The sequence below is a fragment of the Hylobates moloch genome, unplaced genomic scaffold, assembly GCF_009828535.3.
Source record: "Hylobates moloch isolate HMO894 unplaced genomic scaffold, HMol_V3 SCAFFOLD_7, whole genome shotgun sequence".
NCBI classification, from domain to species: domain Eukaryota; kingdom Metazoa; phylum Chordata; class Mammalia; order Primates; family Hylobatidae; genus Hylobates; species Hylobates moloch.
In genome coordinates, this window is record NW_026652282.1 from 115,101,119 (window position 1) to 115,113,854 (window position 12,736).

General features: G+C 45.6%; 1 protein-coding gene across 2 annotated transcripts in view; it reads left to right on the forward strand.

Annotated features, from left to right (window-relative positions):
• Positions 1-6,550, forward strand: part of HPRT1 (hypoxanthine phosphoribosyltransferase 1) — a 68,587-nt gene extending 62,037 nt beyond the window's left edge. The window contains exon 11 of one of the 2 annotated variants that reach the window (XM_058441499.1): positions 5,026-6,550. In XM_058441499.1, the coding sequence (XP_058297482.1) occupies positions 5,026-5,115 (90 nt within the window). In that variant the 3' untranslated portion in view covers positions 5,116-6,550. The remainder of the gene's footprint in view (positions 1-5,025) is intronic. The other variant, XM_058441498.1, reaches the window with a different exon arrangement.
• Positions 6,551-12,736: the final 6,186 nt, after the last annotated feature.

The following is a 12,736-nucleotide window of genomic DNA, read 5'->3' on the forward strand; positions in this document are numbered from 1 at the left end:
ACCACCTATGAAGTATTCTTTTTATTTTTCTCCTCAGCTTTTATTTTAAGTTCAGGGGTACATGTTTAGGATGTGCGGTTTGTTACATAAGTAAAAGTGTGCCATGGTGGTTTGCTGCACAGATCAACCCATCACCTAGATATTAAGCCCAGCATCCATTAGATATTTTTTTCTGATGCTCTCCCACCTCCCACCCCACCCCAGACAGGCCCCAGTGTGTGTTTCTCCCGTCCCTGTGTCCATGTGTTCTCATTGTTCAGCTCCCACTTATAAGTGAGAACATGCAGTGTTTGGTTTTCTCTTCCTGCATTCATTTGCTAACAGCTTCCAGCTCCATCCATGTCCCTGCAAAGGACATGATCATCTTCTTCTTTTTTATGGCTGCATAGTACTCTGAAGTATTCTTGACAAAAAGAAAAAATCAACCTGAATCTATTCAAGCCTCTAGAGTCAACTAAAAATTTACAGAAAATACAGAAGACTGAGTAACGTGTTAAATGACATCACAGGGATGCAATTAGCCAACTCCAGACTATGGGAAACTCTACAGGACAAACTACCTGGTATCTTCAACAAATAAATTGCAGGGAATAAAGACATGATGGAGGAACCTAGACTAAAAGATACTTAAAGATGAACCAGTAGCTATGTTTGGACCTCATTTGGATCCCAGTTCAAACAAACTTTAAAATACACACCCATTTATGACACTTATGAGACAATTGGAGATTTGAACACTGACTTGAATATCCATTGATATTAAGGAATTATTATTTTTGAAAATGTGGAATAATATTAAGGCTGTGTTTTTTTTTAGAGAGTCCTTATCTTTTAGAAACATATACTAAATTTGCAGATAAAAATGACTTGATGTGGGCCGGGCGTGGTGGCTCACGCCTGTAATCCCAGCACTTTGGGAGGGCGAGGCGGGCGGATTACCTGAGGTCAGGAGTTCAAGACCAGCCTGGCCAACATGATGAAACCTTGTCTCTACTAAAAGTATAAAAAAATTAGCTGGGCAAGGTGGCGGGTGCCTGTAATCCCAGCTACTTAGGAGGCTGAGGCAGGAGAATCACTTGAACCCGGGAGGCGGAGGTTGCAGTGAGCCGAGATTGCACCACTGCACTCCAGCCTGGGCAACAAGAGAGAAACTCTGTCTCAAAAAAAAAAAAAAAAGACTTGATGTTGGGGATTTTTTTCAAAATAATATGGGAGTTGGGGGACGTGGGTGCAGATATGGCTGTGACAAGATGGTTCATGGGCTGATAATTGTTGAAGCTGGGTGATGGGTACATGTGGGGGTTCATGATACTATATTTTTATGTGTTTCAATCTTTCCATAATAAAATTTTTTTTAGAAAAAAGAAGAAGAAAGAAAGAGAAAGAAAAATACGGTATCAGGATAAGCCTAAATAAGAAGGTGACATTTGCTCTGGATCGTTCAGCATGTACAGGGCCCCTGTCACCATCTGGCTTTAAAAACACTAAAAAATAAATCTTGTGTAGGGGCTGTGAGAGATTAAAGATGGCCACAAATTCTTTTTTTAACCCAATTCTCCCATGCCATTTATTTTAAAATTTATGCGTTTTTATTAATTTATTTATTTATGTATTTAGTTTTAGAGACAGGGTCTCGCTATGTTGCCCAGACTGGCCTTGAACTACTGGGCTCAAGTGATCCTGCCTCAGCCTTCTGAGTAGCTGTAACTACAGGTGCCCATCACCGTGACTAGCCTCTGCCACAAATGCTTTTCTAATTCTCCCCTTAAGACCTGAAGCTAATTCCCCTCCCTTTGAATTTGGCCTGGACTTAGAGACTGGCTTGACCAATAGATGGCAGCAGAAGTGAAGTTCCAGGGCTTCTGAGGCTAAGTCGTAAGAAGCCTTCTAGCTTCTGTTTGGCTCTCTTGGAACATCTCTGGATGTCCTGGGCTACCATATGAGAATTCAGCTTACCCCGAGTCAGTCATTCTGGAGGCCATGCTCCAGTAAACAGTCCCAGCTGACTCAGTCTTCAACCCAACCCCACCAAGCCTCCAGACTTGGGATGAGAGGACTTCACTAGCACTTCCCAGACTGGCCCATCTGCTGTGTGAAAAGAACAGTCACCCAGCTGAACCCTGCCTGAATTCCTAACCCATAACATCAGGAGATACAATTCAATGGCGGATGCTCTAAGCTACTAGGTTTTGAGGTAGGTTGTTTTTTGTTTGTTTGCTTTCAGAGTCTCGATCTTGTCACCCATGCTGGAGTGCAGTGGCGCGATCTGGGCTCACTGCAACCTCCACCTCCTAGGTTCAAGCACTTCTCCTGCCTCAGCCTCCTGAGTAGCTGGGATTACAGGTGCACGCCACCACGCCCGGCTCATTTTTGTATTTTTAGTAGAGACGGGGTTTCACCATGTTGGCCAGGCTGGTCTTGAACTCCTGACCTCGTGATCCACCCGCCTCAGCCTCCCAAAGTGCTGGGATTATAGGCATGAGCCACTGCGCCGGGCTGGTTTTGAGGTAGTTTTTAAGGCAGCAATAGGTGGCCAGAACATAGGTTTATAATATGTGACAAACTATGTTTTGTAAGCAAAGGAATAATAAACACAAAAGCCAAGATAGTGTTTCTTGGGGAAGGTAGGTGCAGGTGGTAGAGGCAGGGGCAATGAGATGTGGAAGAACACAGGTTTTTCCTGAGAGCCTACTTCAGAGGTTGGGTGTTGTGGTGGATTTTTTTTCTCACTGTTGCCTAGGCTGGAGTGCAGTGGGACAATCACAGCTCACTGCAGCCTTGACCTCCCAGACTCAAGCAATCCTCCCACCTCAGCCTCCTGAGTAGCTGGGACCACAGGCAGGCACCATCATGCCTGGCTAATTTTTTTCTTTTTGTATTCTTTTGTAGAGACGGAGTTTTGCTATACTGCCCAGGCTGGTCTTCAACTCCTAGGCTCAAGGGATCCTCCCGCTTCAGCCTCCCAAAGTGCTGAAATTACAGGCATGAGCTACCACACCCAGCTGGTTTTTATTTTTTTATTTTCATTTTTAGAGACAGGGTCTCACTCTGTCACCCAGGCTGGAGTGCAGTGGCACAATCACAATTCACTGTAGCCTCCAACTCCTGGGCTCAAGTGATCCTCTAGCCTCAGCCTCCCTTGCAGCTGGGACTACACTCATGAGCCACCAGGCTTGGCCGAAATTTCTACTTTTGTAACAAGGAGAGCAGGCAGCGAAGTGCTATTCAGCAATGTTGTAATTAGAAAGGAAATGGGCAGGGCAGAGATACAGATAAATTGCTGTTTTACCATCTTGCCCAACACGGTTGTAATCAAGCCTACACAAGTATAAAGGTCATTAGCCAGTAATTGACCGGCCTATTTCTTCCATCTACAAGAGACTAATTTTAAATATAAAGATGCAGAAAGATTAAAAGGATGGGCTTTTTATGCTGATAGCGCTCTCGCAAACCTGGTGAACATTCCTAAAAGTCACCAGACTTTCTGTAAGAAGTTTAGCAATCACCAACACCACAAAGTGACACAGTACAAGAAGGGCAAGCATTCTCTGTATGCCTGGGGAAAGTGGCGTTATGACAGGAAATAGAGTGGCTATGGTGGGCAGACTAAGTTGATTTTCCGGAAAAAGGCTGAAACTACTAAGATTATGCTGAGGCATGAGAGCATTGAGCCCAATTGCTTTTCTCAGAGAATGCAAACATTTTGAACTGGGAGGAGATAAGAAGAGAAAGGGCAAAGTGATCCAGTTCTAGCATGATCTTTTTTATTGTGAATAAAATACAATCTTGAGGTTATGTTCACTTCATTTGGTTACAGTTGCCATTTAAAAAACATCTATATTATATATATGTATATATACACACACACAGAGTCTCACTCTGTCACCCAGGCTGGAGTGCAGGGGAGCAATCTTGGTTCACTGCAACTTCCACCTCCTGGGTTCAAGTGATTCTCCTGCCTCAGCCTCCTGAGTAGCTGGGATTACAGGCGTATGCTACCACACCTAGCTAATTTTTGTATTTTTTGTAGAGATGGGGTTTCTGCATGTTGCCCAGACTGGCCTCAAACTCCTGGCCTCAAGTGATCCGCCCTCGGCCTCCCAAAGTGCAAGGATTACAAATTTGAGCCACCATGCCCAGCCTACAGTTGGCCTTTGGGGAGGGAATAAACTAGAGCCATCATTAAAATTCCCCTTGTGGAGAAATTTATGCTTCGTGAAAAAAAGAAAGTAAAAGGATGGAAAAAATGTGCAAAAAGTGTAAGAAAGCTGCATGGTTATATTAATATAAGACAAAGTAACTTCAAGCCAAAGAGAATTACCCAAAGAAAGAGGGCCATTAGATAATAAAATAAACAATTCACTAGGGACATGACAATCCTAAATATGTATGCACCTAACAACAGAGCAAAAAAGTTCATGAGTAAAAACTGACAGCATTATATAGAGAAATAGACATATCCACAGTCGTAGTCAGATATTTTAACACCAATCTCTCAGCAATTGAGAGAACAAATAGACAAAAAATATCAGCTGGACATGGCATCTCACGCCTGTAATCCCAGCACTTTGGGAGACCAAGGCGGGCGAATCACGAGGTCAGGAGTTCAAGAGCAGCCTGGCCAACATGGTGAAACCCCACCTCTACTAAAAATACAAAAAATTTAGCTGGGCGTAGTGACTGGCGCCTGTGATCCCACCTACTCAGGAGGCTGAGGCAGGAGAATCGCTTGAACGCGGGAGGTGGAGGTTGCAGTGAGCCAAGATCAACCCACTGCACTCCAGCCCAGGTGACAGAGTGAGACTCTGTCTCAAAAAAAAAAATAAATAAATAAATCTATAAGGATATAATGGAGATCTGAAATTTACTGTCAACCAACTGCATCTAATTACAGAGCAGTATACCTAACAACAGCAGAATAGACACATTCCTTTCAAGGGCACATAGAATGATCACCGAGATAGAGCATATTCAGGGAGATACGATAAGTCTTAAAAAATTTTTTTCATCGACTTTTATTTTAAGTTCCAGGGTACATGTGCAGGATGTGCAGGCTGGTTACAGAGGTCAACGTGTGCCATGGTGATTTGCTGCACGGATCTTCCCATCACCTAGGTATTAAGCCCCGCATTAGCTGTTCTTCCTGATGCGCGCCCTCCCCAGCACCCCCGACAGGCCCCAGTGTGTGTTGTTCCCCTCCCTGGGTCAATGTGTTCTCATTGTTCAACTCCCACTCATAAGTGAAAACATGCCATGTTTGGTTTTTCGTTCCTGCATTAGTTTGCTGAGGATAACGGCTTTGAAATCTTCTAAAGTATGTTCTCTGATCACAGTGAAATTAAATCATAAATTAACAAAATAGAAAAAAAATCCCACATTGTAGTAAGTCAACTAATACTTCCATGCAACTCATGGATCAAAGAAGAAATTGAATGATAAATTAGATTTACAAATAAATAAAATGCTGTACTTATGTTGCTATTTCCTGACTTTACATTTTATTTTTTATTTATTTTTAATTTTTATTTTATTTTATTTTATTTATTTTTTTGAGACAGGGTCTCACTCTGTCACCTAGGCTGGAGTACAGTGGCATGACCTTGCCTCAGTGGAACCTCTGCCTCCTGGGTTCAAGCAGTTCTCCTACCTCAGCCTCCTGAGTGGCTGGGATTACAGGTGGGCATCACCATGCCTGGCTCATCTTTGTATTTTTAGTAGAGACAGGGTTTCACCATGTTGGCCAGGCTGGTCTCAAACTCCTGACCTCAGGCGATCTGCCTGCCTTGGCCTCCCAAAGTGCTGGGATTACAAGCGTGAGCCACCACACCTGGCCTGATTTTACATTTTAAATATTACCGATTGACTGGCAAATATTGAAGATGAGGATTTAGCTGTCATATAGGCACACACACATTTATCCTCTCCATCCTCCCAACAAAGTTTTAGCAAGTTTTGCTTAATTTACATTTGGTGTTTTCATTAAAATGACTAAATAAACATTGTTCTCTGCTGAGTGAGGTACTGTACTATGATTACATATCCTTTGTTGTACAATGTTTTGCTTTTCTTGTCCCCGCCCACCGCTTCCCTCCCTCTGTCTCACTCTCTTTCCAAATACCAATGAAGGCAATTTAAGGATATAACCATGAAGAGGGCCTTCACCATGAACCATGCTTTGCTCTGATCTTGGCCCTCTAGCATCCAGAACTGTGAAAAATAAGTTGTTTAAGCCATTATGTCTATGGCATTCTATTATACCAGCCTCAAACCACTGACACGGTGTCTTAAATCTTTATGTGTTTGAGGCTGGGCGCGGTGGCTCATGCCTGTAATCCCAGCACTTTTGGAGGCTGAGATGGAGGATCATTTGAGGTCAGGAGTTCGAGACCAGCCTGACCAACACAGTGAAACCCCATTTCTACCAAAAACACAAAAATTAGCTGGGTGTGGTGGCAGACGCCTGTAGTCCCAGCTACCTGGGAGGCTGAGGCACGAGAATTGCTTGAGCCCGGGAGGCAGAGGTTGCAGTGAACCGAGATTGTGCCACTGCACTCCAGCTTGGGCGACAGACCGTGTCTCAAAAAAAAAAAAAAAAAACTTTATGATGTGATGTATTTGATTATCTTTGATTATGTGTTGGATATTAAATTTTTTCTTTAAAATGTTCTTATTTTTTAAAATGTCTTGTTTCTGGCAGGGCGCAGTGGCTCGTGCCCCGGCACTTTGGGAGGCCGAGGTGGGCGGATCACCTGAGGTCAGGAGTTTGAGACCAGCCTGGCCAACATGGCGAAACCCCGTCTCTACTAAAAATACAAAAATTAACTGGGTGTGCTACTAAAAATATAAAAATTAGCTGGGCGTGGTGGTGGGCGCCTGTAGTCCCAGCTACTCGTGAGGCTGAGGCAGGAGAATTGCTTGAACCTGGGAGGCAGAGGTTGCAGTGAGCCGAGATCACTTCACTGCACTCCACCGGGGGACAAAGGGGGCCCCTTTTCCCAAAAAAAAAAAAAAAAAAAAAAAAATTCTTTTTTCTTATTTTTCTTTTAATAATTTTTTTTTCTTACAAACCCTTGTATCAAAGGCTGACTCTCCATAGATCACAGTGACAGAACTGCCCCGCTATGGATGAAACCCTCACACAGAAGCAGGTCATCTACAAATGCTTTAGCACCAGGTTTTGCACAAACATGCATTGCATGACGTGGACATTAGACTTTAATTTAAATAAATAGTTTGAAGCCCAGGATATTGTTGTATTCCTCCAAAGAATACTTGTACTTTTATCCTCAGGTGTCTGGGGCTACTAGCTATCTGAAATCGACTGAATTTAATTTCCAGGTATGAGATTTTCTGGGTTACTCAGATGAATGGAATGCAGGCTACAATGCACGTGAGAGCTAGTTTACTTCCAAGTCATCCTTACTCCTAGGGTAGAGCCTTTCAGGATACCACCCCAAAGCAGGGATGGTTTCCCAGAGTCTCCATTATTTATTTAGTTTTTTAGAGACGGGGGTCTCCGTATATTCCCCAGGCTGGTTTCGAACTCCTGAGCTCAAGCAATCCTCCTTTCTCGGCTTCCCCAAATATCTGGACTATGGGCATGAGCCACCTCACTCAGCCAGAGTCTCCATTTTTGACTGACCCTGGACCCTGACTTTTGTTCCCTATCTCTGAGCAAAAGTGACGCCCAAGATTTGGATTCATCTGTCTGGGTTCTTGCCCTCTTTGGAGCTCGATGCACTACGTTCTCACTATCTTGTTAAGTATTTTATACTTTTGAGGATATTTTTAAATGACTTTGTCCACCTTCTCTGATATTTTTAGCAGTAGTGTTAGTCCAAATTACCTAGCCTGCGATTTACAAAAGCTGGTGTCTCTCCCTCATTTTGCATCCACCCTCCAGTAGCTTCCTGAGAAAGGGTACAATAAAAGGAATTTTTGAGACTGTGCATGTTTGAAAGTGTTTATATTCAAGCTTCACACTTAATTGTTGGTTTGGCCAGGTATAGAATTCTCTGTTGGAGGCCCGGTGCGGTGGCTCACGCCTGTAATCCCAGCACTTTGGGAGGCCGAGGCGGGCGGATCACGAGGTCAGGAGATCGAGACCACGGTGAAACCCCGTCTCTACTAAAAATACAAAAAATTAGCCGGGCGTGTTGGCGGGCGCCTGTAGTCCCAGCTACTTGGGAGGCTGAGGCAGGAGAATGGCGTGAACCCGGGAGGCGGAGCTTGCAGTGAGCCGAGATCGCGCCACTGCACTCCAGCCTGGGCGACAGAGCCAGACTCCAACTCAAAAAAAAAACAAAAAAAATTCTCTGTTGGATATTAATTTTCCTTCAGAATATTGAAGGCATTGCTTCCTTATTGTCTATCTGCCAACACAGTATTTCTCTGGAAAAATCCAAAGCTATTCTGATTCCTGATCCTTTGTATATAACCTATTTTTCCTTCTGGAAGCTCTTAGAATATTTTCTTTTTCTTTTTTTTTTTTTTTTTTGAGATGGAGTCTTGCTCTGTTGCCGAAGATGGAGTGCAGTGGCATGATCTTGGCTCACTGCAACCTCCACCTTCCAGGTTCAAGCGATTCTCCTGCCTTTAGCCTCACGAGTAGCTGGAATTATAGGTGCACGCCACTACGCCCAGCTAATTTTTGTAGTTTTGGTCGAGACAGGGTTTCAGAATCTTTTTTTAAATTCTTGTTTTGAAATGTACACAAAAAGGTGACCTGATATGGGCTTCCTCATTCACTCTATTGGGCACGCAGTGTTTTTATTATTTGAAAACTGGAACTTTATGTCTTTCAGCTTTGGATATTTTAATGTATCATTTCTTTGATAATATTCTCGCACTTTTTTCGTACCCCCTTTCTGGCACTCTTACATCACATCTGGAACAATCCTCTAATGTCCTGTTTCTTTTCCGGTCTGTTTTACTGTTCTTTGCCTTTTTTGTTCTGCTCTCTGAGTGGTATCTTGAACCTTTAATTTCCTAGAGCTCTTTCTTGTTCTTTAAATTCCCCCTTTTTTCTTCTTGGTGAATAAATAAATTATCTTATGCCTCTGAGAATATTGTGGATTTCTAAGAATTGCTTTTTATTGTTTGCATTGTTTCTTTTTCATTTGAGTTTCTTTTTTTCTATTTGTTTGTTTCAACCTTAGAGGCTTTTTATTAGTGTCTTGGCCAGAGCCAGGAGTAGGGTGAGGCAAGCAGAGAGCCCAGGGTGCAAAATGTCAGGGGTCCCTCAGGCTCGGGTCCTGCAAGTGCAGGGTTGGCACCTGAGAGTGAGAGCCTCCTTACATTTTGCACCCAGAGTGCATCACTTACCTCACTGTTGTCCTAGCCCTGGGCCCTGATCTTGGCTGTCCATACTTAGGGTTGAGACGTCCATAAGCTGACTGGAAGTTCTGTGGCATGAATGGGACCTGTCCGCAGGCTTCACTCTAAAATGATTGGACCATGCTGGGCGCAGTGGCTCATGCCTGTAATCCCAGAACTTTGGGAGACCGAGGTGAGTGGATTGCTTGAGCTCAGGAGTTCCATACCAGCCTGGGCAACTTAATGAGAGCCCATCTCTACAAAAAACACAAAAATTAGCCTCGCATGGTGGCACGCGTCTGTAGTCCCAGCTACTAAGGAAGCTGAGAGGGGAGGATCGCCTGAGCCCAGGAGTTCAAGGCTGCGGTGACCCCAGATTGCACCACTGCACTCCAGCCTGGGTGACAGAAGGGTACCCTGTCTCAAAAATAAAATAATTGGACCAGAACACAGACATTTAATTATGGCATCTCCAAATGTAGACTATCTTGGTTTGGGTTCCTTTCAATGCAGAGACTGAGAAGAGGATTTGAGAACAGGTGGTTTATCTGGGAGTTGGTCCTGGGAAATTGGGGAGAGGGAGCCAGGAGAGTGAGATGGGGAAAGAGGAAAAGCCAGTAAAAAGGTGCATTATGAATGAGGTCATCCCTGTAGGAAACAGGAGGCTTCCTTGGAAACATCCACAAAGCTTTCAGAATTGTCCACTGAAGAACAGGAAGCCAGAGCCTTTAAACCAAAGCCCCCACCCCCACCATGGAGGCTTCTCCCTGGGATGAAGGGAGAATGGTTTAGCCTGCTGTTAAAAGTCGGCCAGTTAAGAGAAGGCCTTGAAACTGAAAGCAGAAAGAGACTCAATGCTCCCTCAAGGGCAAACGCTGTGCTGCCTGCTTGAGGTCAGGCTGATCTTGTAGAAAACAGTGCACTTCAGCAGCTGAAATCGGTGGGGCTTAAGGGGAAGGGACAAGAGGTACTAGAGACATCTGCTACGGAGAGTAAAAGCCAGCCTACTCCTCAGGGCAATAAGGTGGTTTCCAGGGAGCTCAATGGGGAACGGCAGCAAGGGTGGGGATGGTGGGGTTGTCATGCGTTTAGACTTTCACTCATTGTCCCGGTTTTCATTTGACACATCATTCCCATCCTCAGCTGTGTTAACTGTGACTAGGGTGTTCTAGAATTCATAGTAGTCCTACCCACTCTGCATATTGATGGCCTTCTCAGACCACTTGGGCCAAGATTTGGCCATGCCAGGCTGCCCTCCACGTGTACGCCCGCCCTCTGAACCCTGCTTATGCCAGGCTGCCCTCCACGTGTACGCCCGCCCTCTGAACCCTGCTTGGGCTCTGAAACAATGCTCCAGGCCACTCCATGGCATGGATACGCTATATGCCCCACCCACGCTCTGACACCCTATGCCAGGCTGCCCCCGACCACATGGATGAGCTACTGACACCTCATGATCTGACATCAAACACCAGCCCACCCTCCTTCCCCGGTTTGAGCTCTGACAACCCAGGCCAGGCTCCCCATTGGCAGTAGTGTCCTCAGCTGGCTTGGCCTTTGACAGCCACACTGGGCCCTCCCCCGACATGGCTAGCCTCACCTCGCTCACCATGCCGGCCCCCAGTTCATGCCTTTCCCCCACACACACACCATTTTATTTATTTATTTTTTTTTTTTTTGAGACAGAGTTTCACTCTTGTCACCCAGGCTGGAGTGCGGTGGCGCAATCTCGGCTCACTGCAACCTCCACCTCTCAGGTTCAAGCGATTCTCCTGCCTTAGCCTCCAGAGTAGCTGGGATTACAGGCGCGCACCACAACGCCCAGCTAATTTTTGTATTTTTAATAGAGACGGGGTTTTGCCATGTTGGCCAGGCTGGTCTCAAACTCCTGACTTCATCAGGTGATCCACCTGCCTCGGAGTGCTGGGATTACAGGCATGAGCCATTGCTCCCGGCCGCCTTCTCCTTTTATCTCAGGTTTGGAAACCTGCAGGAGGCCACCCCACACCCCTGGCAAACACCCTCCTCACTCCACTTGGGCTCTAGCTTCGCATGCCGAGCGGCCCCTGTGTAGATGCCCTCATGACCCGGCTCATGTCTGACACCGTCTTGCCAGGCTGCCTCTCCAGGGAGATGCTGACTCCCTAGCTGGGCCTCTGACTCTCCAGGACAAGCCAGTCCCCACGTGGACATCCTGCTGGCTGCACTTGGACTCTGAGTCCCTCTGCCTGGCTGCCTCCGGCATGGATGTCTTCCTCACTCTGCTTGGGTTGTAGACCTCACATCAGGCCACCCTTCCACACGGATGCCCTCTCCTCCCTGCTCAGAGTCAGATAGTCCCCAGCAGACCATCCTGTGTGGATGCCCTATACACCCTGCTTTCAGACACCATTCTCGACCTTCTAGGGTCCTGTTTTTTTTGAGATAGGATCTCGCTCTGTCGCCCAGGCTGGTGTGGAGTGGTGCCATCAAGGCTCACTGCAACAACCTCCCTGGCTCAAGCGATCCTCCTACCTCAGCCTCCCGAGTAGCTGGGACCACAGGTGCAAGCCACCATGCCCGGCTTATTTATTTATTTTTGTTTAATTTATTTATATTTGTTTGCAGAGATGAGGTCTCATTATGTTGCCCAGGCTGACCTTCTAGGTTCTAACACCTGTGCCAGGCTGGCCTCATGCGTGGACGGCCTCCTCAGGCTCTGTATGCCACATTGGGTGGCCCCTCCACACGGATGATCTCTTCACCTTTCCTGGGCTCTTACTCCCTGCTCCAGGTCATCCCCCTGTAAGGCCATCATCGTCAACCCACTCAGGCACAGACTCCTGTGATGAGCAGACTCTCCCCACCCCCATGCACTTCGACTCCCTCCTCTTGGTTTTGTTTTGTTTGTTTGTTTGTTTGTTTTTTAGATGGAGTCTCACTCGGTTGCCCAGGCAGGAGTGCAGTGGCGCGATCTCAGCTCACTGCAACCTCTGCCTCCCAGGTTCAAGCAATTCCCTTGCCTCAGCTTCCCGAGTAGCTGGGATTACAGGCGCCTGCCACCACACTCAGCTAATTTTTATATTTTTAGTAGAGATGGGGTTTCCCCATGTTGCCCAGGCTGGTCTTGAACTCCTGACCTAAGTGATCTGCCCACCTCGGCCTCTCAAAGTGCTGGGATTACAGGCGTGAGCCACTGTGTCCGGCCATTTATTATTTTTATAAAAGTATTTTTAAAATAATATTTTAATTTAAATATTTAATTTCTTAAATTAATTATTTAAATTAATTGACCCTTCCAACACACATTTATTTTCCCCATTTCTTCTTATTGTGGTTATATTTATATGGCATACAATTGACCATTTTAACCATTTTTAAGTATACAGTTCACTGGCATTAAGTGCATTAACATTGTTGTGCAACCAGCACCACCATCCAT